At 44.0% G+C, this 27,729-nt stretch overlaps 1 protein-coding gene across 1 annotated transcript in view; it reads left to right on the top strand.

The window, feature by feature from the left end:
• The window catches only part of LOC129714391 (zinc finger SWIM domain-containing protein 4-like), a 63,123-nt gene extending 35,917 nt beyond the window's left edge, over positions 1-27,206 (top strand). The window contains exons 6-15 of the mRNA XM_055663960.1: positions 4,554-4,742; positions 7,042-7,200; positions 8,642-8,788; positions 9,340-9,477; positions 11,651-11,911; positions 16,270-16,405; positions 19,008-19,165; positions 22,728-22,891; positions 23,629-23,710; positions 24,563-27,206. Coding sequence (XP_055519935.1) covers positions 4,554-4,742; positions 7,042-7,200; positions 8,642-8,788; positions 9,340-9,477; positions 11,651-11,911; positions 16,270-16,405; positions 19,008-19,165; positions 22,728-22,891; positions 23,629-23,710; positions 24,563-25,425 — 2,297 coding nt within the window. The 3' untranslated portion in view covers positions 25,426-27,206. The remainder of the gene's footprint in view (positions 1-4,553; positions 4,743-7,041; positions 7,201-8,641; positions 8,789-9,339; positions 9,478-11,650; positions 11,912-16,269; positions 16,406-19,007; positions 19,166-22,727; positions 22,892-23,628; positions 23,711-24,562) is intronic.
• Positions 27,207-27,729: the final 523 nt, after the last annotated feature.

Here is a 27,729-nt window from a genome sequence, read left to right as displayed (position 1 = left end):
TGTAAGAATGAAAATATTCATTTAGAAAAAGTGATAAATCAGTGAGAAATAATCCCTTGTAGCATTAATCATGAATAAAAATCATCTTTCATTGTTAAGCACTATGGCATGACAGTGAATGATTATTGATGTATGGCACCTGCTCGAATACCATGGGAATCTTCAGGTTTACCAATATCAACAACTTTGAATCAGTGGCATTAGTGATGAAGCACATGTCGCAATGCAGCAGCCCCTAACATCTGCAGTGTACTGTTTGGCCACCTCATTTGGGCCTTGAGGGAAGTTTAACTCCAATCGTCTTGAACATATGAATCAAATCTGTGGTAATGTGTGATAGCATCAGCTTTGTAGCCAAGTGTGAATATTTTAAAGGTAATGTCTATTTAATATTTTTCAGTTAATTGTACACGTCAAATGGGCATGCGTCCAGTGTCAAAACATAGCACCTTCAATATCCATATTTATGTAATGTGGATATTGAATTGAATTAAAAACAGAATGCAGGAAATATTTGGTAGCTTGGGCAACATCTGCAGAAAGGTAAATAGTTATTTTGGGTAGAAAGCCTTCCATCAATGATTTTAAATCATTTCTTTGTTGATTAATAATTGCAAGGATCATTAAACCAGATGCTTAAATGGGCATAAAACAGACTGTTTTAATTATTTAGTTAGTTGTAAAGGAATCTTAAGGCAAAACAGAATTGTAGGTAAAAGACTGAATTGTTTTCTGTGTATGGGAATTGAGTGCCAGCTTCAGTTTGTGCCTGTGTAAGCTTCCTCTGCATTGCAGAGACCAGTGTACCAATATAGGGCAGCATTTGCTATCTCAGTATGTGACTTGTTGTTCCATTAATTGCACCTTGGGTTCTTGATCAGGAATGATCAGATGCCAGTATGTGTCTGGTTTTCTGCTGTCATCCATCTTTCTCAAAGTTGAATGTTAAACTGGTTCTCATTTTCACAAGGATGCCCAGCAGCTGGCATGGCCAAGTCAGTGATAAAGCTATACCTGGCAGGATAAATCGTGTTTGTATATGGTTTACACAACGAAAACTTAACTGCATATAGTGGCAATGTTAATCAAGGAGAGCAGGAGTGATTGGATGATCCCCATGTCGATCTAGTCTCGTATCTTTGTTTAATTTACAGAGACTATAGGTCTATGTCATAGACTTTTATGTCCAGAATTGTCTGCTGAAACTGGCACTGTCGGGTATTAAAGCAAGGATTAGATTCAGCTTTTACTCATTTCATTGGTCTTGTTAAACTTGTCCCCTTCCACCAAGTTCCAACAAAGAATAAAAAGGAATGTATAGTTACTTTGTATAGTTACAGGACAGTAGCTAGTGGTTTGAATGTTTCCTGTAGCAGGGAGTATGGATGCTGAAAGTTTTATTGACTGTGTGGGGTTAAGGGTGATATCCAGGAGCAGGAGCAGGAGAGGAATGTGCGGCGTACAGAGGAGGTGGGGAAGAAATCTATTAGTCATTTTCTGCGTTGGCACAGTCACGTGTTCTCGGCTCCTTGCTATACCTGGACACGAGTGATGGTGTGACCCAATCCTGCTCTAACTCAAGTTACGGGTTACCAGTTGCATGTAAATTGGTGCAGGGTCAATGAGATAGCAGATGAAAGACTGGTGTAGGAAGAATAGCAATCAATTCATGGGGTATTGGTATCATTGGTCTGTTGGGGTATTCTGAAGCCTTGGTGAATTGAAGAATTGGGCCTGTAAATTATTAAGGCTATAAATCCAAATGGTCCTGGTGGGGGGGAGCGGAGGAAGAGAGGCGCTCTGGTGGGACATTTAGAGGCCTTAACCTGATTGAATAAAGCAAATAAACGAGTAAACCTTCAGCAAATACTCCATAGCAGAAATTTGGTACAAACATTAAAATCTGTCAATTGGGCAAAGCATTTAATTGAGATAAATTAGTGAGATTTAATAGGCATTATATAGTTAATGCAATGATTCTCCTGCATGTTTTGGAAGGAAGCAAAATGGAAAAGGAGACAGCCCTACAGTTTTGAATATACTTAATATGTATTTTTTTAACAACTATTGAGATGATTAACAGCTAAATCTAATATTTGCATTAATCCCCTGCACAGCCAGTTTCAGCAGCCAAATCTCGAGATAAAAATAGTGAAGTTTTGAATATGTAATAGTGAAGTGAGCTTGTTCCCTTTATCCTGTCACTAGTTTGCTTTTGTGGTAGCAGTCGGTGTTATCTCTTGGAAGGTGGGTGGAGTTTGAACCAGGGATGATGGTATTTCTATGCTGTCCCCTGTGATGTTCCTCTCCTCTTGTCCGCACCCAGTATGGGAATGCCATGCTCTGTTCCCAGCCAGCACAGGAGATTAGCAAACCAGACGTATTTACATAGCCTGCTGTCGAGCTGTGTCGGTGACTTGTGTTTGGAGAGCCTTGGTTTCAAACCGTAGTCCATTTTGAATTCCTTTCAAATTTCAAATTGTTTGTGTTGGTGAATATTTCACCTTTGACTATCAGTGCTTGTGTTTGTTGGGTCGGTAGGGTGAGTGTAAATGTTTACAAGTCTATAAACAAGTGTTTTGAAATCTTGCATGAATTTCTGTTCAACAGCATGAAGGAATATGGGATAATGTACATAAAGTCTCAGTAACACAACAGGCCAATGATGTCAGCGCTGGCATTCACTTGGCCCACTTCCTGTTTCTGCAACTCCCTCCAGCTTCCCACCCCTACTTACGATAGGTGCAGCTCAAAGGTTTTTAATTGATATCCCATTGATAAGTTAATGTGAAAATCATCTGTAAATATACGGTTACTAGATTTGGTGGTGGTTGTGCATTTATCCTGTTACGGTATATTCCAATTAATAGTGTGGTTCATGTTGTGCACAGTCTTTCCTATGCCTCATTCTGGTGCGCATTCATTTCTTCCATTATCCTGCCCCCTTTTCTCCATCTCCTACTACCAACATCCCAAGCTCTACCTTCACATTTCAATTACCTTACAGCCTGTTGTCTCAATTTTCACTGGAGCCTTTGTCTACCCATCTACCAATCAACTCACCTTGCCTGTATCCAACTAACACTTGCCGGCTTGTCCCCACCTCTGTTCAAGCTTTCTCTCCCTGTTACCATCAATCCCAAGAAGGTCCTTGCCATAACGTCACCCATCCATATCCTTCAGAGATACGGTTGGATCTGCTGAGTTACTCAAGCACTTTTTTTGTCGACCAGCATCTGCAGTTCCTTGTGTCTCAATGTCAAAACATGACAGTCAAGTTGCATTGAACCATTGTGAATTTAAAAGAAGCCAATTCTCTATTGGAGTTAAATAGAAGTGTTTTGCTAATGTTATTTGTAAGGCAAAATGAGGTTAAATGTATCTGAAAACTGCTTCAAAATGGATTCTGTTAAAGATTTGTTTTGAAGTATCTGTACTAATACGTTTTGAGGGTTTAAAGTCATAGTTCATATGTAATCACAGCTTTGAGTATTATGCACCACAGTATTTATCAGGCATAATGTATGCTTGAAGAAGGATCTCAACCTGAAACGTCCCCATTCCTTCTCTCCAGAGATGCTGCCTGTCCTGCTGAGTTACTCCAGCTTTTTGTGGCTATCTTAGGCATCATCTATTGCTGCATCTAGGCTAGTTGTGTCAGATCTGATATAATATGAAGGTTGATTCTGCCCTGCGGAGGTTGAACAGAGTCTGCCATTCTGTTGGTGTTCAGACCTCATTCTCAACCTCCCAGGAACAGATTGGTGAGCCTGGGAATGAGCATATGTGAGTCTGTACCAAACATAGAGCTTGGAAACTCCCCTGTTACTTTGGTATGAGGTTGGTAGTTGGAAGGGGAAATTTGGGCAACATTGTCGGAAGCAAATGAAGCTTAAGCAATTAAACGGTAGAAAAACTGCTAATGTTTTGCATCAATGAGCTTTCATCAGTACTGGAAGCTTTTATAGTCTATAAGTCTAGTTTTGTTTTGCGTGAACAATCTAAGTTGATGCATACACAAAGCCAGATTAAATTTGGCACTGTTTACGGTCTCTGGCAACTCTAAATAGTGTCAAATCACATCTTTCTCAACCAGTTCGATCTCGAAACACCACAAGAGCACTATTGGTATCTCTTTGTGTTGCAATATTGAGTGTGATTCACGTGTTGTCATTTAACTATTCTGGACTGCAGCAATGTGGTGCTGGGTGTGGGGACAAAAATGTGAGTGTTCCAGTCACACACCATGCTAACCATATAAGGTTCTTTTGCACTGGATGGAAAATCTTTTCCCCACACCCCTTTCCTTTACTCTTTTAAAAGGTGCATGTCACATGAATGCATGTGGGGTTAGTGAGTGCTAGTGTAGTTAGCTGGTTTAAATTTCTCTTTAATGTCAATAAACAGCTGAGAAAACCAGCAAGCCAGGTTCCAGGCCAGCACAGACTTCCCCCGAGGTAACACACTGTGCTTGCTCTTGTTTACACAGCACCACCAAAGTGGTTCAGCTTTATTGCAGTCACGTTAATAGGTGGCTTCTCTCTCTCCCTCAGGTGCTCTCTGGGTGTGTGTCGTGCTAAACCCTCATTGTAAGCAAGATGAGAAAGCAGGCTGGGTCGAGCTTCTGAAGAAGTGGAACAACATGGATGTCTGCCCACAAGAAGATGGTAACTATGGCAATCATGTCAGCGAAACTCTGAGTATCACAGCTGGTCTACAACACAACTCAAATCGAAACCAAGGTACTTGGCATGCTGTATTGGAACTTTCCAGAATAATACCGTCGCTGTTTTTGTTGTAGCTTCCTATTTGCCTTCCATTGTAATAGTAATTGGAAACAATGACTTTCGCCCCTCTGAAATGTTATTTTATTCAAACAAGACTTGTCATAGAGGATGCTGATGAAATGTTCCTTTGAGTTGTGGCCTTGGCTATCAAATATTCCACTTGCAGACCAGAGTTAGGGGGTGGTGTTTGTGTGATATGGAGCATGGGTGATGATAGCTGTCTTCCAGGACTGAGTTGGGGGTGAGAACCATGGACTCTAGACTTTAAGCTGCCCTTCCCACCCAGTGTCTGCCCCAGCTGGGCATTATTGTTTTTGTCGTGCAGATATCTTTAATAGGTAAAGGTGAGCTGTTCTGATGTGGAAGTATTATTGACCTGGGTCAAGGTGGTTTCCTTGTGACTGTTCCGTGGTCATGTTACCACTCTGATCATTCGCTTTGCATGAACTGCTCTTGGGCTTCCTGATGCTTGAACTGTGTAGTGAGGTGGTCACTGTATCTAGTGTAGTGTTGCATCTGTATCAAGTGTAGCATTGCACCTGTACACTCTGCTGCCCTGTCAACGTTTGGACATCTTAACTCTTTCATAGATGTGATAGTAGGAAACATCAACTCAGGGCTATGAACATGGAGTGCATTTTGGACTTTTAGTTGGGATTCCCCTACAGGGTAGTGCAAGTACAGTACACAAAACATCTTTGAACCCAGAGACATTTTAGTACACAGAGCCCAGTCTGAAGAATGGACTTGACCTGAAACGTCACCCATTCCTTCTCTCCAGGGATGCTGCCTGTCCCACTGAGTTACACCAACATTTTGTGTCTATCTTCAGAACATTTTGGAGTTAGCTATGCTTTCAGAAGAGCATTATTGTGTGGTTGAGTTACTGACCTTTTAGGCAGCAGGTCAAATAACTTTGTTCTTGTACAGGATTACTGGGTTGAGATTGGAAGTGTGCTGGGGAGATGGTTTAGGCTGAGAACTAACTGATGCATGGTGTAGTGTCTTTTCTCTGAGCTTCATGCTCCTGCACAGCCACAAGGCCGGCGTTCAGCCTGGCTTGAATGTGAGGATCCCACCTTTTCACTCAAGTGTGTTTTGTGAAGAAACTGAGTTACTGCTGTTGAATCTTGTAACAAAAAATTCCTAGCACAAAGCAAAGGCTCTTTAAATCTTCGAGTGGCAACAGAAGGCTCTTTATTTAAAGATAATCTCTGCGAGAAAATGTTTGACCTTTGCTACCACTTTCTTATGATTATAGTTTGAGCTCAAAGTAACCTGATTCGTAGCTGTGGATGGTTGAGATTGCTAAATACAATAAAAATGCAGTTAGTTCTGCTCTGTCGAAACCTGCTTGATTGATATTGTGGAACAGCTTCCAGTGAGGGTGGTTTTGTGAAATGACTCTGCCCTCCACCTCCGCTGCAAGATAGGCTTGGAGTGCAGGAAAAAATACCTGCTACTTGCAGGTCCATACAGGCCAGCTCCCTGGGAAGTGCACTGTACCACATGTAGCTGTCTCGACTACAGACTGGAGCCAGAGGCCCACAGCAGTGTGACATGCCTGCAATATACAATCCCACTAAGTGGCAGCACAAGTTGTTAATGGACTGGACAGAACAAGTTAGATTAGTGTTTACGTATTTATGAATCACAGGAAGGCGTGGTCGGGCACAGGTTGGTATTTATCAAATATTTCAATATTTTATCAGCTGAGGCATTCAATTTAGGAACATCTAGTTCTTGGTTGGAAACCGGAACTCCGCTTGGAAACCAGTTTCCACGCAGCATGTGGATCTCCTCCCTCAAAGTATATTAGCAGGTAGCTCTTACGAAACAATCTTGTGCAAATGTTGAAGTTTCCCCATGGTTCCAGCAAGCAGACTGTGGAATGCTGCAGTTTTAATATCAACCTATTTCTACCCCCCTCCTGCTTTTCCCAAGAAAGCCACTCTTTGGGGGCGAGCCTGAGGGCATGCACATGATGGCTTTGATTCTGAATTCAGCTAGATAGCTGCCATATCCATTTGCTGTTGGACAGTGTAATAGCTGGAGAGATCTATGGGCTGGCATCATAAATTGTATTGAATCCTTGGTTGTTAGAAGAGAATCTTGTGCTGCACTGTTTCAGGCACACTTGTGATCTCAGTAGTGTTTGTCTTTGAAATCAAGTGTTTTTGGTTTGCATTCAGCATGTGTTTAATGAAATTCCACACAAATGCAGCCTGAGAAATAAATCCTTCTTTGCTGCTAGGATTGCGGCGAACTGTGTTTGTGCGTGCAATAGAAGCCTGCGGCCTGGACTGGAAAGACTGCCACCTTCGCAAAATTATCAGCAGTGACAACTATACAAACCAGTGGGGTGATGGAGACCGGTCACTGTTTGACTCCCAGGGGCGGCCCCTCTGGCTGGGTATGTACACGACTTGTTGACTTGCAATAAATTGTGTTTGAGCTCATCTGTGGTGTTTAGTTTGGAGATACAGCATGGAAACAGACCCTTTAGGCTGCTGAGTCCACACCAACCAACGATCACCCCACGCACCAGTTCTATCCTTCACACTAGGGCACAAACCTACACACCTTTGAAATGTGGGAGGAAACCAAAGTACCTGGGGACAACCCACATGGTCACGGAGACTGTACAAACTCTGTACAGGCGGGGTCTGGTGTTGTAAGGCAGCAACTCTGCCTACTGCTGCTTCACTGTGCTGTGTTACATGGCAGGTTTACCATGTCAAATCCTCTCTGGGCCTTGTACAAAGGCAGTTGCACTGGAAAAGTTAAATTGCTTGCTTTACACTCGACTGAAGATGTTTGATGCTAAGGGCGAGTAAATAACAATTGACAGTTAACTATGTTGGGGTGTATTGTGACATGTACTGTGGTGCAGTGAAAAATGTTTGTATACTATCCAATTAAATCTGATAATAGTCTACCCATATACAATCAAACCAAGATAGAGTGCACTGGGTGGAATTAGAGTACAGAATTATTATTGTCTTATTGTCCCAAAGGGAATTAATTTCTGAAGAAATAGTGGGTTATTGCTTTGAATAAAGAAATGTGGTATATCTATGGGTAGTTAGTGTACCACCAGGGTCACTTCATGCATAATGGCGCCTCCTATACGTCAGTCGACTGAATCATAAACAGCGGTTCCTTTCTCCCATCACCTTGGCAAGGATCTGCCAGACTGTCAAATTGGTAGTTGACCCATAAGCAAAATAAAACATCTGTGACTGCACAGAGATTCCGTTTGTTGCCTTACCTTGGCCTTGACCTTACAGAGCACTCTGTTACCTCTTAGAGTGGGCAGAGGAAATTGTTACATTCAATGCAAGATGCTTGTATTTTCTAGCTACTTATTCTCCTGAATCTCAGTCAACTCTGTCACAGCTAATGCCCTTTATGCAGTTCCCATTGGCAGCCTGTTTAAAAATGTCTTATCTGCTAATGGATCATTGTTGCACGGGTCCGAAGCACGGCAGCTCCCAATCTGCATTCCTAATGTGCAGTGCAGCAGCTCTGTGGCATGATGAATATAAACGGCCATATTTCAGTGGTCAGCTCCTGCCCTGTAGTTCGGTACAGTTATTCAGCTTTTGACTTTGCAGTTCCATTTACACATGATTAATGCAGGCGTCTTCTTCTAGATAGCAGCTGTATTCGTATCAGAAGTAAGCTTCCATAGCATGGAGGAAACGGGCTTTGTTTTCCATCTTGCATCCTCTTGTCCCCTTTCCCAATGTTTATATTCTTAGTGTAGCTAGATGTTTATGGTTTGTATTATGTCGAATAACAAATAACTCTGAGATGTAATTAATTCCATTGCTGGCAATGTGATTCCACAGAGCATGTTCCGACTGCTTGTGCTCGAGTTGATGCGCTGAGATCGCATGGATACCCCAGGGAATCCCTTCGCTTGGCGGTGGCAATTGTTAATACCGTCCGGTTGCAGAAAAGACGCCAATTGGAAACATACAAGCATCAGAAGAAGGGTAAGGTGGCCACAAGGTGGTGAGAGTAATGGGTTGCACATTTGCAAACAAACGTGAAAAGACTCCAGGCTACAAAGTTAATACATTTTCTTTCTTGGTTCAAAGTTCCGATTAAAATCATCACTTGCCTGCTTATTGGGGAAAATATTCTTGGTTTGGTCATTTCATCAAATTGTTGCATTTCTGTTGAAGGAAATTTGAGTAAACCTTGTAATGTATTGAGATGAGTAACAGGCTTTAAGGATTTTTAGAAGCTGGACTACAAAGCTGATTTTGTCGTGTGGAACTTGAGGTTCAATTGTACTTTATTGCCACATGTACCTAGATACAGTGAAATTCCTATACATGCTGTTTAGTAAAGATCTTGCTCTACATGGGTGCAATCATAATTAATGAGACACGAATCACCACATTTCTGGCACCATTTTGTGTGATTCAAGTCCAAAGTTAATAATATAGTTTTTTAAATACTTTTTTAATGGGTTGCTCTTCTGGAATGAAGAATTGCATGTAAAATAATTGATTTTAATAGCTGGTATATTTTTCTCCAGAGCTATTACAGAAAGGTGTAACCGCCATTGCCAATCAGGAAGGCTGGGTTGGACATCCTCTGGATCCGATCGGGTGCTTGTGCAGAACGTTGCTAGAGGCTTGTAAAATGGATGATGAGAGCTCGGTGTTATTCACAGGTAAATGCTCAGTCCTCGGAGTTGAAGATGTGGGCTTCAGCCCATGACCTGCGCTGTCATCTGCTTGAAGCCACGGCAGTAAGTGGGATGTTGTAGGTTGGAGGGAGGCTGTGAACTGGAGCAAGTGCATCCTGCTTATGATGGAGCCGTGTTGAGACATGCACCACCCAATGCAACCTTGTACGAGGGGCACCAATAGGTCTGCTGTAACTGATCAAATTATTCACAAAAGCTGAGAACTAGGTATTGTTTTTTTTAATAGCAAATAACAGTGGCAACAGCCATAATGTTGCTAGACCCAGTGAATGGGATTGGCATTGTATCACACATCTAAATGGAATTGAAGTAATTTAAGTTTTTCCAAATCGTTGCGGTAACGTCTGTTCACTTCATAAATCAGATGGTTATCAGTGGCCAAGTCAACTATTGTCCTTGCAGCTCATTAATGGAACAAAGGCAAAGCTGAATATGTAAATTATAAAATCTATCGGCATAAAGCTTTCCTATGAATATTTCATGGGGATAGGTACAGCAGACTTTATGGTGCCTTAAGGAATTGGGATCTAAATCTGATTATTCCTTGGTGGAAAAAATGCAGTTTCTTTTGGTGAATATTTTGCTGGGCTTATTAATTTGTAGTGGAGATGTTTTGGGCATTTTTGGAATGTTTTAATGCTTATTGTTATCTCATTAGTATAACAGCCGCTATAACAAGGTCTCGCTCCCTGCAACTCTTGATTCCATGCAAGGAGACAACTTGTAGTGTTTTAGTAGAACTGAGACCACACCTGGAGTATTGGTTTAATTTGGGGTTTATTCCTCTTAAAGGAATATCCGTGCATTTGAGCAAGAAGATCTGAAGAAGGGTCTCGACTCGAAACATCACCTATTCCTTTTCTTCAAAGATACTGTCTGACCCGCTGAGTTCCTCAAGCTTTATGTGTCGATCTTGTATCTGAAGACTGCTTCCTTGGGTAGCTGGCCCAGCATATGAAGAGTTGGCATGGCCTCTGCACTAGGGTGTAGACCGGGGGTGGGCAACCTTGTTCTGCATAGGGTCTGGGACGCATGTCTGTGAGCGGATGGTGGGCCACATCTGTCACGTGTACACATGGATCCCGCCCCGGATGGCAGGCATCAAATCGCGTGTTCACAGAAGATAGACAAAAATGCTGGAGAAACTCAGCGGGTGAGGCAACCTCATGCAATTCTTGCATGTCTCACCCGCTGAGTTTCTCCAGCATTTTTGTCTACCTTTGATTTTTCCGGCATCTGCAGTTCTTTCTTAAACGTGTTCACAGAAGGTGCGAGGCCGTGCCGGCGGCTTTGTGCAGGATGTGGTACGGCAAGAGCTCAGCCGCGCGCTGGGGGCGGGCCAGATGATTACGAGGGCCGGATGATTTTGGGTTATGGGCTGCATAGGTTTAACCGACCCCTGGTTTAGAAAAATGGCTGAAATGCACAAAATCGGATTAATTGGGGAAGATAGTGGGAGGATTTACGGGGTTCCTGGCTGCAATCAAGAACCAAAAGTTACAATTTAAAAATTGGGGTGTAAGGGTTAGCATGAGGGAAAATTGGCAGGGTGGTAAATTATTGGAATTGTGAAACATTGGGGGCTGGAGCATTTGTCATTGAGAGCTGAGATTTGGGGAACTTTGAGAACAAGGATACAGGACAAGATGGGGCAAGAAGTGGTGTTTGAGAGACCAGTTTGATCTCTTTAAAAGAGTTGGTAAATCCAAAGGCCTCAATGGCATGCTCCCATTTCAAACCTTTTTGATGACAAGGTTACAGTTTGAAGCAAAAGTATTGATGTTCAATGGAGCTTCTGTGTTCTGAAATATTTGCCAGCAAGTGTCCACATGTGATGTCATTGATGTGAGCACATTTGCATGGGGGAAAGTCCAAGATGGCTTGTGTTAAATAACATATTGACTAGAAGTCCTGCGTTTCAAGGGATGTGGCACCCTCACAGCGATGTAATGACTGTGCACCTCCTTGATTGCAAGTTACAGTGTTTGCTGAGGTTACTTCCCCATCCACTCTTCCACGCACACACCATGGTCTTTAATTGTATTTGTGTGAATGGCTTTCTCTATTTTCACCCAAAAATGAATGATAATTAAACGTTTCAGCTGTACATTAGCTCATTGCTATTTTCTGTTACCAGATTCAATAAACGACATTCGGAAGCCAATCTATCAGCACTTTCCGGTTCCTGGCAGTAGCAACACGGGAGAGTCTTACTATGCACTTGCACTTGAAGTGGCACTAATAGGATTAGGCCAGCAGCGGTTAATGCCAGAAGGCCTCTATGCTCAGGACAAAGTGTGTCGGAATGAAGAACAGCTTGTGTCGATGCTGTCGCAAATGGAATTTGATGAACGACTTGTTCAAGTGTTGCGAAAGCAAGCTGTCTTATTGCTGGAAGGTAAAAAAGGTTTTAAAGACGTTTTAATATTTGCTCCCCGCCATATTGCTCAAGGTTGGAATCTGATCGCAATGTGCTTCATGCACATTGCACTTCTGTCTTAGCTGTAAGCCAGTTTCAGTCTGCATGGGCAATATGAGCAAACTGTTTCTCTGCTGGTGAATGGGGATGTGATCTTACCCAAGTCTGCTCCATGGACATCTGGAGATCTAGTGGTGATCAAGACATTGAACCTTGGCCCCCTATACACTCTTGCCTAACCTCATGATGTTGAGGCTGCTGTTAATGGAGTGGCTGATTGTGGGGAAAGCTCTAGAGGCTGAGACTGAAATACGATTCATTGCAAGCTGTTAACTCGAGTATATGAGTTGGAAATTTAATTTGACTGTCCCAATAACTGACACACATAATTGCCTTGCTTTTCTGCATCCTTATGGTCAAAATTGATTTGGACCAGAGTACACTAAGTTTCCCCTCCCTATATGGGCGGCCCAGTGGTGCAACAGTTGAGACGCTGCCTTGTAGTGCCAGAGATGTCAGTTTGATCCTAACTATGTAGCCATTTGTAGGAAGTTTGTACCTTCGGTGACTACATGGGTTTTCTCCAGGTGCCCTTTTTTTTTTTTTTTTTTACTCACACATACCAAAGACATGCATGTTTGTAGGTTAACTGGGTTCTAAATTGTCATTGGTGTGTAAGAAAGAACCAGTTGAAGGGTGATCGCTGGTTAGCGTGGAGTTGGTGGGCCAAAGCTCCCTTTTCCATGCTGTATGCTTAAATTCTGGTCGAGTTTGTTCCACATTTAGCGTCTTGCACACACAGGTGGTTTGGGGAAATCACTGGTATAGATGTCAGAATCTGCTGCAATGGATAGAAACATAGAAATTAGGTGCAGGAGTAGGCCATTCGGCCCTTCGAGCCTGCACCGCCATTCAATATGATCATGGCTGATCATCCAACTCAGTATCCCGTACCTGCCTTCTCTCCATACCCCCTGATCCCCTTAGCCACAAGGGCCACATCTAACTCCCTCTGAAATATAGCTCAGCCAAGATTTCCATTGTCCAGTTATGGTACACTTGCTGGCATTGAGTTGAACTTGGCATGTGATGTAACTATTCTCCCCAGTTCGTGTCATTTGAAATTAATGATCAGGCACAGAAGCTTATTTTCTTAGGCTGATAGCTGAAAAATCTGAATTTAAAAGTGGTGTTAGATATTTGGCAGATAGGGTGTCCTCTGTGGAGAGAGAAATAATTGAGATTTTGAGTTGATTCTTCCAGCTATTTCACTTACTGACTAACATTTTCCATTTTTTAATAAAGTTGCCTTGCAATCCAATTGCATAATGTTGTCTTTTTCAGCAATGTGATTCGGAATCATTTCTTTCCACAGATGTTGTAACAATCACTTCTGTTACTCGGGTTATAGCACGTGTTTCATTTCTGTGCCTTTGACATGATTTATTGATGCCAGGCCATGGGTCTTTGCAATTTAGTGTTTCTTTTGGAGCATTGCAAGGAATAACCTGGACTGTCCTGAGGGTGATGATTTAACTTTCCAAGTGCCACCTGGTCTTCCAAGCCTAGTGTCAGGCAGTGGGTAACGTGTTGGCAAGGCATCCCTTCCATTGCCTCTAACCTTCACTGCATCCATGCCACTCCTTCTCAGTTCAGTTTAGTTTATTGTCATGTGTACCGAGGTACAGTGAAAAGCTTTTGTTGCGTGCTAACCAGCCGGCAGAAAGACAATACAATTGAGCCATTTGCAGTGGCTATATAATGATAAGGGAATGACGTTTAGTGCAAGGTAAAACCAGTAACGTCCGATCAGATGGTCCAAGGGTCCCCGATGAGGTAGATCACAGCTCTCTGGTTACGGTGAGTCGGTGGCGGCGCTGCAAGCCGGCGCCCTGTCAGCAGCATGTCCGTTTTTTTCAACTTTGTTTTGTTTTTTTAGTATGTTTTAAAGTATGTTTTTTGTGTTTCTATGTGTGTTTTGTGTGGGGGGGGGTCAAGGGGAAAACCGTTTCGGTCGCCTCCTCCATGGAGAGGCGACTTTTTCCAGGTCGCCTCCCCCGTGGCCTAACAACGAGGATCGGGCGGCCTTTCCCAGAGACGCGCCCGGGGATTCAGCGGCGGGCGCAGCGGGGACTCTCGGCGTGGAGCGGGCGAGCCCTCACTGGGGCTCGCCGGAGGGGAGCGCTCCGTTTCGCTGGCCCGCGGCAGCCGACAGCCTGAGCTCCAGCTGGCGCGGCGTCTACAGCCCGGGATCCCTCGTGGGGGACCCGGGAGAAGAAGAAGCTTCCACCGCTGGCCTGCAGCCAACTTCTACCGCGGACCCTGCGTGGACTTACCATCGCCCCTGGAGGGGAGCTTCGACCGCCGGCCCTGCGGTCTGCGGTGCTTCTGGCTGCGGCGGGGACTTTAAATCTTCGACCGCCGGCCTGCGGCCTACACCATCCTGAAGCCGCGGACTCCGGTGGGGAAGAGCCGACTATGGACTGGCTCTGGACTCTGATCCCGACCACGGGGGAAATGGAGGAGGACTGGACAATTTTTGTACCTTCCACCACAGTGATGAATGCTGTGGTGGATGTTTGTGTTAAATTTTTATTGTGTATTGTGTGTTCTTTCTCATTGTATCGCTGCTGACATATTCATTTCACTTGCACTTTATGTGCAATGTGACGAATAAACCCGTATTGTATTGTATTGTAGCATGGTTTGGTTGCCTGATAGTTGTCTCAGCACTGACCTAATGGGACCACTGGCATCCAACCATCCCAACATGACAGCAGGATGCTCTCCACTTCTATAAGGGTTTGTAGGTCCTTATTATGGATGGCTATTGGCTCAGTGCAGAATTAAAGTGTCAAGTTCCCGTCAGGGTATTTTGGTATTTTATCACATCAAGTCTCTCAACATTGAGAAACTAATTAGATAAATTACTTCAGAGGGGTTTTTGTTCCAGAATCTGGCACTCGGCTGTAAGCCAGGCCAGAACTTTGTGCCATTTGACTCCACGGGCATTGGAACCTTTACTGCTACCGACTGAAAATGGAGTTGCCGCACATGCTTGTGTTGTAGCAGATCTTTTCCCCCGATTAGCCTCGACCTTTCTATTGCATTAGCACGAACCCACTTAAAACCACACTGACATTTGCGCAGAGCAAAAAATGGAGTGGTTAGGCACAGTACATTTTGCATGTACTTTTACACGCGTTCTTTACACCGCTTCAGAATGTGATCTGATTATTTACATTACTTGACCTTCATTTTGTTTTGCTAGATGAAAATCTAATCTTGGTTTGACCTCTACCCTGTGTATTGATGTGTTAGATGCACAGTTCAGCTAATTTTGTAAACCTGCCTTCATGCTTCAAGTTGGCTTAATTGTCACACCAGGCATTTCTTCAGCTGGGTAATTGGGAGAAAAAATAGTACAAATATTGAAAGATGTCCACAAAGTAACTGTAAACTTTGTCAGTAACTCTGGAGGTGATCGTTGTGTAGTTACCACCACCATCTACAAGTGGAATTCCAGCAGCTTCTGGAAAAAATGCATTTCGTTGTCTCTGTACTGTACACTGACAATGACAATTAAATTAAAATTGAATCTGAATCTTCTGGGCATTGGTCCTTTAAATTGTGACATTTTTGTAAAATGACTTACATTTCTAGAGCATTATTTCTTATGAGCCAGCACGTCTGACCACTATTATTTCCCCACTATATCATCTCTTGATGAGTCCGCTTCTTGTAAATGTAAATGCCTTCACGCTTGGTCTAAAAGGCCAGTTCTATTTGAGAGGCTGGTCTGCAATAGTATTTTTTGCTGTGGGGACTGATTCAGATTCAGATTCAAACTTTATTGTCATTGTGCAGTGTTCAGTACAGAGACAATGAAATACAGTTAGCATCTCCCTAGAAGAGCGACATCGAATATGAGCAATAAATAAATATATTTACATGCATACAGTCATAATAGTGCAGTTTTTATTTTTCCTGGTGGAAGGCGTGACCAGGGGTGGGGTGGGGTGGGGGGTGATTGGCCATCATCGAGGTACAGTGTTGAGTAATGTAACAGCCGCAGGGAAGAAGCTGTTCCTGGACCTGCTGGAGAGTTCCTGGTCTGGCAACTGTTGGATAGGAATGGCAATGGAATGACGTCCCTTCCAATACCAGCCCAGGAAGTCATGTCCTTGTAATGGTTTTGATTTTGTGGGACACAGAAATTGACTAATACTCATGTGATGTAGCAAACGGGCTGATCTCATTATTTGTTAAATTATTAGCAGGTTTTCCTATTCCCTTCAGAGATGAAGACTAAACATTGGCTGCTTTGTTTTCCACAGGAGGTCCATTTAGTGGCCTAGGTGAAGTAGTTCACAGGGAAAGTGTCCCTATGCACACTTTTGCAAGATACCTGTTCAAAGCTCTCCTGCTTCATGACCCTGATCTGGCCTACAAAGTGTCTCTGAGAGCCATGAGGTGAGTGAAATTCTCTGGGAAGCCTTCAACTCATTAAACATGCAATCATTGTGCCCAACAAGTATATTTTAAGACCAAACAAAGCTCTACACTTCACAGACTGAGAGTCGTAGCTGATTATACAACTGTGACGATGGCTGGAAAATGACACCTAATGAAATGGAGCATTCTCTGTAACGTGGGTGTGCTTTCCATGAGGGCAGTTAACGTCTCTCATAGGTGGGGGAATTGGAACATTTCTGTGTGGTGTAGCTGGTTCATCTAACCCCATTTCATAAACATAACTAAGTCTCCAAGCGTCAGTTTACTCGTTGTAATACTTTTTAAAGAGCATGAAATACTTTGGGCAGTGAGGTATTGCTCCTCCACTTCCCACGTGGCAATCCTGACACCTTTCTGTACCAGGTGTGACGTGGTAGAGGGGGCTCTGTGACCCAGTTTGATATCCACTCTGGCAAGTGTGAGGCGTCACACCAAAGTGTTGTGGGTTGTTGAGACGAGGGAAACTTCTCTAATGGAACATCACAATGCTGCTTGTCTTGCGTAGGTTCCCTTACGTGACTGTCTGAGTACATGTTCTGTGACCACAGACCCAGTTAAATAATCCAAGAGGCTTCCCTTAACAAACCACGCACCTCCCACACAGCTGCCCCCAAAATATGTTCTTGATTGGTCTGTAGAATTATCGTGAAATACTTACATTTAATAGAATTAAAAATTATACAACACAAACTATTGAAATGCCTTTCAACTGTCTCTCCTTCCTCAACTTTAATCATGTAACATGAGTAGAGGGCATCAATGTGTTTGATTCAGATCAGTTTGTCATACGCAGGGATGCAATGAAATTCCTTGCATGCATGAAGCTCTGAGTGAACAACATGCATGGTAATAGATACAATGATGAATACAAATCTCCATTAAAGGTGTATCTGAAATAGTCTTTTAAAAAAGATGTGAAAATGGAATAAATGGGTGAGGCAGCACCTCTGGGAATAGGGTGTGGAAGAGGTGATTGGTTCTGGAGACAAATAGCAATGGGGGGGGGGGGGAAGAAAGTAGTTCCTTAGTCTGGGCAAGACAATTCTTTACAGCTTTATATGTGCTGCTCTGAACAGTGGACTGTGTTCCCAAAAACGCTGCATTTGACCTTGGAGGATAACAATCAATATTATTACTAAAATTAAGAGAATAATGTATTCTCTCAATAAGCACTTGGATCCAGTTGTGCTAGAGTTCAGTTGTGACTTTATTGTAAATGGACAATCTTGGTCCAAGTTTACACACAGTTCTGGGAAGAGCTATACTGTCAGAGCCTCGATATCTCATCCAAAATCACTCAAACCTTTCTGGTTATTTGTCACTGTGGGACCTTGCAATGTGCATATTGACTCCCAAATGCCCTGTGTGGTCAGACTATCGAGCTAGTTCATGGAAATGGCTTTGTGCAAGCTCAAGTTTTTAAAATATTCCAAAGCAGCACGGCTGACTTCTGCTTTTGTGCTTCAGGATGGGGCTGGAATTGGAAAATCATTTTGGGTTTCATTGTTAACTAAGTTGTGTCTGCAGGCAGGGCATTGTGGTTGCAAAAAGAAACAAGAAAATAGTTCAGTGGCGATCGGAAGGTTTTGGGATAGTATTAGATAAAAGGATGATGCTGCCAACAATAGTAACAAGTTGCAGATGGGAGGATTTTGCTGTTTTGCAAAGGAGGACCGGGGCATAAAGGAAAGTCGGACAAGAACTGAAAACAGTGGGGGCTTCCAGAAGTACATACGAGGGAGGGATTGGTTTAAATTTATGCAACTCCCTTACAGCCTGACATAAAGCAAAGGAAATGGTGAAGAAATCAAACCGGACACCTTGTCTTTCCGCTGACTGGTTAGCAGGCACCAAAAGCTTTTCACTGTACCTCTGTACACGTGACAGTAAACTAAGCCTAGAACTCTACATGAAGCTTGTGTAGGTAGTGAACACTGATAGAGTGAATGAACAGCTCTGAGCAGCAATTGTTTAAAATGAAGAGTTAATGGAATTAAAAGGCTGCAAGTCCTCGGGACGCGATGACCTATATCCGAAGGGTGTGAAGGCAAAGGCTGTGGAGATGATGGGTTTGTGATCATCGCACACACTGGAAGGTAGCAAATGTAATCTTTTTGGGAAGGCAGGAGAGGGGAAGCTCCCCCGTTAGCCTGACATCAGGAGTAGGGGGGAAAATGCTCTTAGAATTGCCATTATTAGATTGCCTCAGGATACATGGAAAATAATAGGACTGGGGCGAGTCTAGATTTATGAAAGGAAAATCATATTAAACAAATTCTGTTTGAAGTTGTAACAAGCAGTATAGATGAGTGATCAGCATTTGCTCTGAGTTCAGACATTCAAACAAAGGTACATTAAAATATAGAGTGCTCGATGTTGGCTTGGAAAGAATATTAAATGGATGAAGCAGTTACACTTGGGATGACTAGCAGGGTGCCTATGAGGGAGTGCTGGTGTCCAAATGTTTGATGATCATTGAGTTTGGTTACAAGCCGGGGGTTGTCTATAGAATCCTGTGTTGGAAGTGCAGTCATTTATAATGTCACGGTTGTTTCCTCAGGTTGCCAGTGCTGGAATCGATGGCTCCAGCTGCGGACGGCTCTCACCCACACCTGGTGGCGTTGGTAGATCCCAGTCGCTACCCACGTTGGTTCATCCTCGGGCATCTTGAAACTCAGCAGTGTGAGCTGGCGTCCACCATGTTAACAGCTGCAAAAGGTAAGGCTGGTTAAAGCTCTCTGTCCACACCTGCCTTCTGGTGAGCTGCTGTTGTGAATGCAGTCACTGGAAGTAAAACATGAATAGGAACCATTCCCATGATGGTGATTTATTTCGACATGAATGGGAAATACTTGTAAAATAAAACCACATTTTGGAAGAATGAAACAGAAGCTGAAAATTAAAAACCTTTTATCAGTGTTTAGGTTCATATCTTTTGGTTGAATCCTTCTGATGCCAAGACCTATCCAAAGTTTTAGCATGCCGACTCATCTAAGCGTTACCTTTTTGGAAAATAGGACTCATTTTTTTGTCTTGTCTTGCAGTCTTATGCAATACGCTGATAATCTCATTCCAAGACAAGTCAGCTGAATGTAGAAACAAACTTCCTGCAAGTGAGTTCCTATAACCAGGGACTTTGTGGAACTTGACTGCTGGTGAAATTCGTAGAATTGTAGGAAATCTGCAGTGCAGAAGGAAACCATTTGGTCCATTGCTCATTTGAACCCCATGCTCATCACTAGTTTTGTGTCACTGCTTCTAGGGTGCATGTCAAGAGCTTTGTGAATGTCACACATTTCTGCCTCTTTCTATTTCTCCCTACCATCCTCTGGCAAAAACATTGTTCCTGTCTCCAATTATTCTACCATTTACTTTCAATCCTAAACGAGGGGCGTAAAACCAAGCCGAGGGCGAAGGGAAATGGGGTTTAGTTTATCACGTGTTGATCAACATTTTGCCACTTCTCAAGCTTGATGGGCAATAATCAAACTTGTCCAATCTTTCATAGACCACAGAGTGCTGGAGTAACTCAGCGGGTCTGGAAACAAAGGATAGGTGACGTTTCAGGTCGGACACCTTCTTCAAATTCTAAATCGATGGAACTGCCCCGACCCGACCCAAAACATCACCTATCCTTTTTCTTCAGAGATGCTGTCTGACCCGCTGAGTTGCTCCAGCACGCCAGCATCTTTGGTATAAACCTGTAGCTGCAGTTCCTTGTTTCTACAGTCTGCCCAACCTTTCTTCCACTCCAGTTTTGACAAGGTTTGAATCTGCTCCATCAGCTGTGGGAATGATGCGTTGTTCCGTCTTGTGACCAGGCTGTCACCACATTCCTGGCTGCTTGAGCTGTAGACTGTGTACTTGCACTTCCTGCAGAACCTCCCCGCTCAGTTTGCGACTCACTGCCAATGCTGGCTCTTAAGTTTTTGTTTGGGTGGATCTAGTTTTTAAATTTTCCTATCCATGGGTCGCTCAGCTGGTTGTACCCTCGACAGAAGCCGGGATAATGTGCTGAATTAATATCTAGTTTGCTTTTAGAAGAAGTCACCAAGTTTTAAATCTGGAATGCCTCGTGGATCCTTTCCTTCCTGTTCCACCGCTTGACAGGAAAGTTGACTCGTTCTTTTGCTGATAATACATTTTAAAAGCAGAAGCTTGAAGTAACATGCGTCCACTTGTGATGCTGCGTATGTAGCGGCTAATTTTACTCAAGGTTCAATTATCGGCTAACAGGACTTCAAGATTGTGTTTACAAGAGGAAAATTGAGCATGCAGATTTAAAGTAACTGATGTAATTTATAGCTGAAATTATTCATCATCTCTCTATTAGACTGGATACTCAGTGATTTAATTAAATGGTGTTGGTTATGGAAACATTTATAGGATTTAATTGGAGTCCAAGTTCACAACTGCTTGAAAGTGGCAACACAAACAGAGAGTGGGAAAGAAGGCATATGGTATGCTTGTTTTCATAGCTTGGTCATTGAGTGTAACAGTCAAGAAGTGATGATGCTGCTTTATAGGACTTTGGTTAGGCCACATTTGGAGTCTTGCGTGCAGTTCTGCTCTCCCCATTACAGGAAGGATGTGGTGGCTTTGGAATGGGTGCAGAATGATGCCTGGATTAGAGGATATTAGCTACATGGAGAGATTGGGCAGACTTGGCTTGTTTCCTCTGGATTGCCAGAGGTTGCAGGGAGACATGAAAGAACTATCTAACATTGTGGCATTACCAGGGTAGATTTAAATGAGGGGCAAAGTTTAAAGGAGATGTGTGGGGTAAGTTTTTAAGAGGGTGGGGAGTGCTCTGGAGCTGTGGAATGAAGCAGACATGTTAGTGGCATTTAAAAGACCTTTGGATAAGTGCATGAATATGCAGAAAATGGAGGGGTATGCGTTGTGTGCAGGTAGATTAGTGATGTTCTTGGCATTGTTCAGTGCAGACTGGACCAAATGGCCTGTTCCGCTGTTCTGAGTTCAATGTTCATTAGGATCTGCTGTCCTCCCAATGCATCTATCTTTTTCCCAGTGATTCCCCACCTAACACGTAATTAGCTCGAGACCCCTGCTGTACGTGTCCTGCTTTTGTAACAGTTGCTGAAGTTCATAGGGTTTTGTGCAGAGAAAGCTGTGATGTCATCGTTGTTCCACATTCACTCTGTACGTGCCATTTTCCTATTCCAGTTTTGGAAGCCAATATATAAAGTTTTCCTTTAATTTAAATCTCTTATGGAGTTGTTTAAACTAATAGCATGATTGAAGGGTTGAGCATCTGCTTTTAATGCTAAGGTGCATTGCGGGAGTTTTGGATTAATATTTTGGGAAAATGGGTGTGTGTATAAATCAGTATTCTCACCTTGCCCCGTTCTGTATTGTAGAGAACTGTGGAAGGAAGGCTCTTCATGGTCTTCTAATGTAACTTCAGCTAAATCCATTCTAGTTTTGGAAGTGGTCTGGCACCTTCCTCTAGGTCGGTGTCTTCCTGGATCAGGAGGGTGTGGCTGTGAGACTGTCTCCATGTTGTAGTCTAAGTGTTGTGCTTCTGATTATCCTGCAGTATTGGAACACATGGAGTCAATTCCGCCCGCTCAATCACTTCCACCATTGCATTTGGTGATGAATTATTTTAAAGTTTGTCATAGCATCTGGTCTTTAGAATCCATCTTTAACTCCCATTTCACTGCACCTTAACTGGTACATGTGACAATAAACTGCGCTTGAAATTTAAGGTCACGGTGGCAAAGTGGATAAGATGCAAATTGCCCTGTACTTTTCATCCAGTTACTCCATTTCAAATCTCACTTTTTGGAGATTCAAATTGTTTAAAAACCCTTGTTTCTGGGAAGTAAATGAAGATATTTAGGTAGGTTATATGCCAATGCCATTGGGGTGGATATTCAAGATGGCAAGAGCCATATCCTGTGAGTATATTAAACTTAAAAGTACGTTTTTCTCCTCGGTTAGGCTATTTAGATCTTTCAATTATTCATGTGAAGTTGAGACCACAGTAAGAGGTGGTAAATGATATAGTCAAGCATTTGGATAGATAAATGTGCAATGAGCAAACAGATATGGTCTATACAAATGCAGGATTTGGGCAGCTGGGTTGGCACAGATTAGTCGGCCCGACTGTCTAAGCAAGTGGTTTCATCAGGCCATGTATGAAATGCTACAGATGTGAAGCACTGGGTGAAAAATCTATGGGCTTGAGTCTGTGCAACGAGCTACTTCGACACTTGTGGTTTGATCAATCGATTGGTTCCTCCCATTGTTGCAGGAGACCCGAAGTGGCTGCGAGTGGTGTTGGAATCCATTCAACAGAACATCCATTCTCCATCCCTCATTTACAAGCTGGCTCAGGATGCTTGCAAGACAGCCACACCCCCCAACTGTGCACCTGACATCACACTGCTCAACGTCTCTCTGGAGCTTGGGCTACAGGTAGGAACCTCTGTGGGGCGCAGTGTACAGTTAGATGGGAATCTGAGATAGACACAATGCTGGAGTAACTCAGGGGGTCAGGCAGCATCTGTGGAGAACATGGATAGGTGATGTTTCACAGAGTGCTGGAGTAACTCAGCGGGTCAGGCAGCATCTGTGGAGAACATGGATAGGTGACGTTTCACAGAGTGCTGGAGTAACTCAGCGGGTCAGGCAGCATCTGTGGAGAACATGGATAGGTGACGTTTCACAGAGTGCTGGAGTGACTCAGCGGGACAGGCAGTAACTCTGGAGAGCATGGATTGGTGACATTTTGAGTTGGCATATTTGTCCAGGCCTGTTTCCATGCTGCATAACTAGAACTGATTCTGCAACATTAAGTTTTACTGTATAAGTTACAAAATTGATGATTCCACATCGGGACTATTGGGTTGGGTTTTGGTCACTCTTCCTAAAGGATATACGTGCCATAGAGGGAGTGGGATAACAATTCTCAGACTATTTGCTTAAAAGGCCTGCCTTTGGTGTTCAGAGGAATGACATTTGCAAAATAGTTACAGGCCTTGGCTGGCCAGGTGCAGAAGATGTCCCCTTGGTGAGGAGTGGTGCTTGTACAAACCCTAGTTATTGTGCTCCAGATAGGAAGGCACAGTTGTGTCAAGTTGAATAGAAACCCTGTTTGTCATTACTGCAAACGTGTTGGTGCTGGGGTTTGACTGAATGTGTTTGCTCTGCAGGTCATGAGGATGACATTGTCCACCATGAATTGGCGTCGAAGGGAGATGGTTCGTTGGCTGGTGAGCTGTGCTACAGAAGTCGGTAAGCTGGTACAAGCTCACGTGTGAGAGAGCCTGCTTCCTCAGTCCACTGCCATGTTAACCTGACTAGTCTTAATGTCCTTGCTCTCAGCATGGAGGATGCCACTGAAGCTTCAGCTGTGGCTCAGGGGCTGTAGTTTGTGTGTGGGTTGATTCCAATCCAGACTAACACGTCAGTGCAATGTTGAGGGAGTGCTGCAGTGTCAAAGGTTCAAAGGTTTCTTTATTAGTGACATACACCTAGGTGTAGTGAAATGTTTGTTGCCATGCAGCACATAAAAAAAGAATACAAACATGACAATAATAAAGAACTTTAACATAAAAAACATCCCCCCACAATGGTTTCCATTATGAGGGAAGGCACAAAGTCCAGTCCCATCCCCATGTCCACCCATAGTCGGGCCTATTGAGGCCTCCGCAGTGGCCGCTACGGAGGCCCGATGGTCCAGTCCGTTCTCGCCGGGTGATGGTACTCCGGCATCGGGAGAATCCTCTCAGCGGCTTGGGACACTACATGTCAGGGGGGGGAGCTGTTTGTGGATTATTTGCAAAAGTCAAACCCCCTTTTGCCTTTTTTCCAGTCTAAATGTAAAAGATCAAATGTACCTTTGGAAAGGGTGAGAGGTTTGCTTGGTTTAATGGCCAACATGTAATGAAATGCAGAGTGTTGTGTGGGATCTTGCTGTGTGTGTGGGAGGGTAGTTGGCTGCTGCTGTTTCCACTGTAGACCAATGAGCCGTGTGGCCAGTTATCTGTGGGACCCTAACTCAGTAATAATTTGTAACAGAGCCTGCCTCTGCTTTAACAAAACATGAATCGCCCGAGTCTGAACAGTCCAACTCTTGTGTTTCAGGTGTGTGTGCCTTGATGAATATTATGCAGAACTGGTATTCTCTCTTCACTCCGACAGAAGCCACTACGATAGTTGCAGCCACAGTCACGTCTCACGCCACGGTCCTGCGCTTGAGCCTGGACTATAGTCAGCGTGAGGAGTTGGACAGCTGTGCACGCACTGTGGCACTGCAGTGCACCATGAAGGATCCTCAGAACTGCGCTTTGTCTGCCCTCAACCTCTGCGAGAAGAACCACGTAGCCTTTGAAACCGCGTACCAGATTGTGCTTGACTCTGCTTCCACCGGGATGAGCTACTCACACCTGTTCACCATCGCTCACTACATGGAACACAGGGGCTTCCCCATCCGCGCCTACAAGATGGCCAGCCTGGCCTTGTCCCACCTCAGTGTGGCGTACAACCAGGACACACACCCAGCCATCACCGACGTCCTGTGGGCCTGCTCCCTCAGCCACTCTCTAGGCAAGAACGAGCTGGCCGCCATCGTGCCACTGGTCATCAAGAGTGTGCAGTGCGCCCCTGTGTTGTCAGACATCTTGCGTAGATGCACAATGTCTGCACCTGGTCTACCTGGTTTACCTGGACGCAGGAATTCGGGCAAACTCATGTCCACAGAGAAGGCTCCCCTCTGCCAGTTGCTAAATGCCACCATGGACGCCTATGTCAGCACCACACACTCACGACTGACCCACATCAGCCCCAGGCACTACGGAGAATTCATCGAGTTCCTCAGCAAAGCTCGAGAGACCTTCCTGATGGCTCAGGATGGACACATACAATTCACACAGTTCATCGACAACCTCAAACAGACTTACAAGGGAAAGAAGAAGCTGATGATGCTGGTTCGAGAACGTTTTGGCTGAAATCCAGGGTTCCTCCTGTTCCCGAGTCTTCCTTTGTTACCATGAACTCCTTTCTGCAAAGAGCCAAAACTGAAGTCATTCCATGTGCAACATGTTGGAGAAGAGCTGGTTCAATCCTGGTCCGAGCCCCGCCACGGGCACAGTTTAGATTCCCCAGCCTCTGGTGTTGAGAATGGGGATGTTGTCTTTGCAGTGGGGAGGAGGGGGGGCCAGACTGGACTGTCAATACTAAACATAAGGGGTGCACGGTGCCCCAGCTGGTGGTCCCCGAACGTTTCACAGGCAGGGGTTAAATAGTAAAGATACTTTCTACTGCACGCACTGTTTACAGGGGGCTTTCCCACTTACTATTTCAATGGGGGAAGGGTGGGAAAAATCTGTTAAATGATTTATATCAATGTGGCCCCTATTTTATACAAAAGGTGTGAAGTGGGGACTGTCACTGCAGAAACGTGCTGTGATATTCTCTGCCCTCCTGTGTCACGTGTGCTTGGGTCAGTCCTGTGTGACCTCCATCCCTTTCTCCCCCCCCTCCCCCCTTCTCCATGTCTCCCACAACCTTGCTGTTGCTCACCAGGAAGCCTGTTGTGTTTCACTGCTGGAGCAGCGTTGAGCCTCCACTCCCGAGGGCCGCGCCACAGCGCCCGCCCGTCTTGCACAGGCTCCGATGACAAAGGTGTGCCGTGAGTGAGATGAGCCGCCTTCTCATCTACCCCCTCATTATCCAGCTCGTTAGTGACTCTGACACTTGGTGCCAAAATGCAACGTCCCATTCCCAAGCAGCCTCTGCGTTAGTTTCACTCATCAGTATTTTTACTTGAGCTTCAACCCTTAGACTTTCTCTTGCCAGCTCATGTCCTGTCGTAAAGCTTCCTGTTAGACTGCGTGTCAGCCAGTCAACTGAACCCTTTTCCTTTCCCAACCACCATTTCCCTAAATAAGGCCACGTTTCCTTAAAGTGTTGACGATATAACTCCCTGAAGTGTGATCAAGTGTAACAGTGACTACACAATGGAGCTGGCACTCTTTCTTGTTTTGTTCTTGCCCGACCCACTGGTTAAGGGTTTGTTTTGTTCTTGTACATGTCCTGCAGCTCCACATGTCTGGAGCCATCTACACTTTGCCACAAATACTGATGCTGTAGACTGGCTCAACAGCCCTATTGTGTCAGAAACACTGCATCAGTTGGTGTGACATAGCTTGGGGCACACTCCACCGAGGATCCATCTCTTCCTTTGACCTATTCTCTTGCCAACTCCAAATTGACCAGAACAACATTGACCAAAAACCTCCCAGAGAGCCACATGTACCCGACTATACCAAATCTCCTGCTGTATACCTCTGAACAACACTTTGTCTCTATCTCTTGCCAACATAAACCTGCCAAACTTGAATTAAAAACAAAAGGAAGGTCGCAGATAAAGCCATTCTGAGCAGCCGAGTGTGTTTTGTAAACCTGTGTGTGCTGTGACTGAGCCCATTCTCAGGGAAGAAGACTATGGTTTGTAAATAGTATTTTATTTGTCAAATTAAGATGAAAATTTAAAAAACCTTTTAATTTATGGAGTATGTAATATAGTACTTGAATGTGTTTTGTGGGCAAGCAGATTGTCATTCATCAACATGATGTGCTGCACAGTGTAAGGAGAAATAGAACTGCTGCTGGTCAGTTTTTAATTGCTCTTGATTTTTGTACAGTGTATCCTCAATTTTTTGTTAGATATTTATTACAGTTTGGAAATGGTTTCACTGTTGAGAAATAGACCTATTAAGATGACAAATTGTTGGATTTCGTTCATTTTATTGTGACTGCAGTGAATCATCCTTTATCCCGAGTTGGCGTGTCGCAAGTTCGAGGTCGGTCAGCATAAGTTCATGAGACACAGGCCATTCGGCCCATCATGTCTACTTTGCCATTCAATCACAGCTGATCTATTAGTCCCTCTCACCTCCTGCCTAACTCCCTATAACCTTTGACACCCTTGCTAATCGAGAACTTGTCAATGTCTAAAATTTAGGAGATTGAGAGGGGATCTTATAAAAATTTACAAAATTATTAAGGGGTTGGACAGGCTAGATGCAGGAAGATTGTTCCCGATGTTGGGGAAGTCCAGAACTAGGGGTCACAGTTTAAGGATAAGGGGGAAGTCTTATAGAAACTTACAAAATTCTTAAGGGGTTGGACAGGCTAGATGCAGGAAGATTGTTCCCGATGTTGGGGAAGTCCAGGACAAGGGGTCACAGCTTAAGGATAAGGGGGAAATCCTTTAAAACCGAGATGAAAAGAACTTTTTTCACACAGAG

The sequence above is a fragment of the Leucoraja erinacea genome, chromosome 39, assembly GCF_028641065.1.
Source record: "Leucoraja erinacea ecotype New England chromosome 39, Leri_hhj_1, whole genome shotgun sequence".
In the NCBI taxonomy this organism is placed as follows: domain Eukaryota; kingdom Metazoa; phylum Chordata; class Chondrichthyes; order Rajiformes; family Rajidae; genus Leucoraja; species Leucoraja erinaceus.
This window is presented reverse-complemented; position numbering and strand designations above follow the sequence as displayed.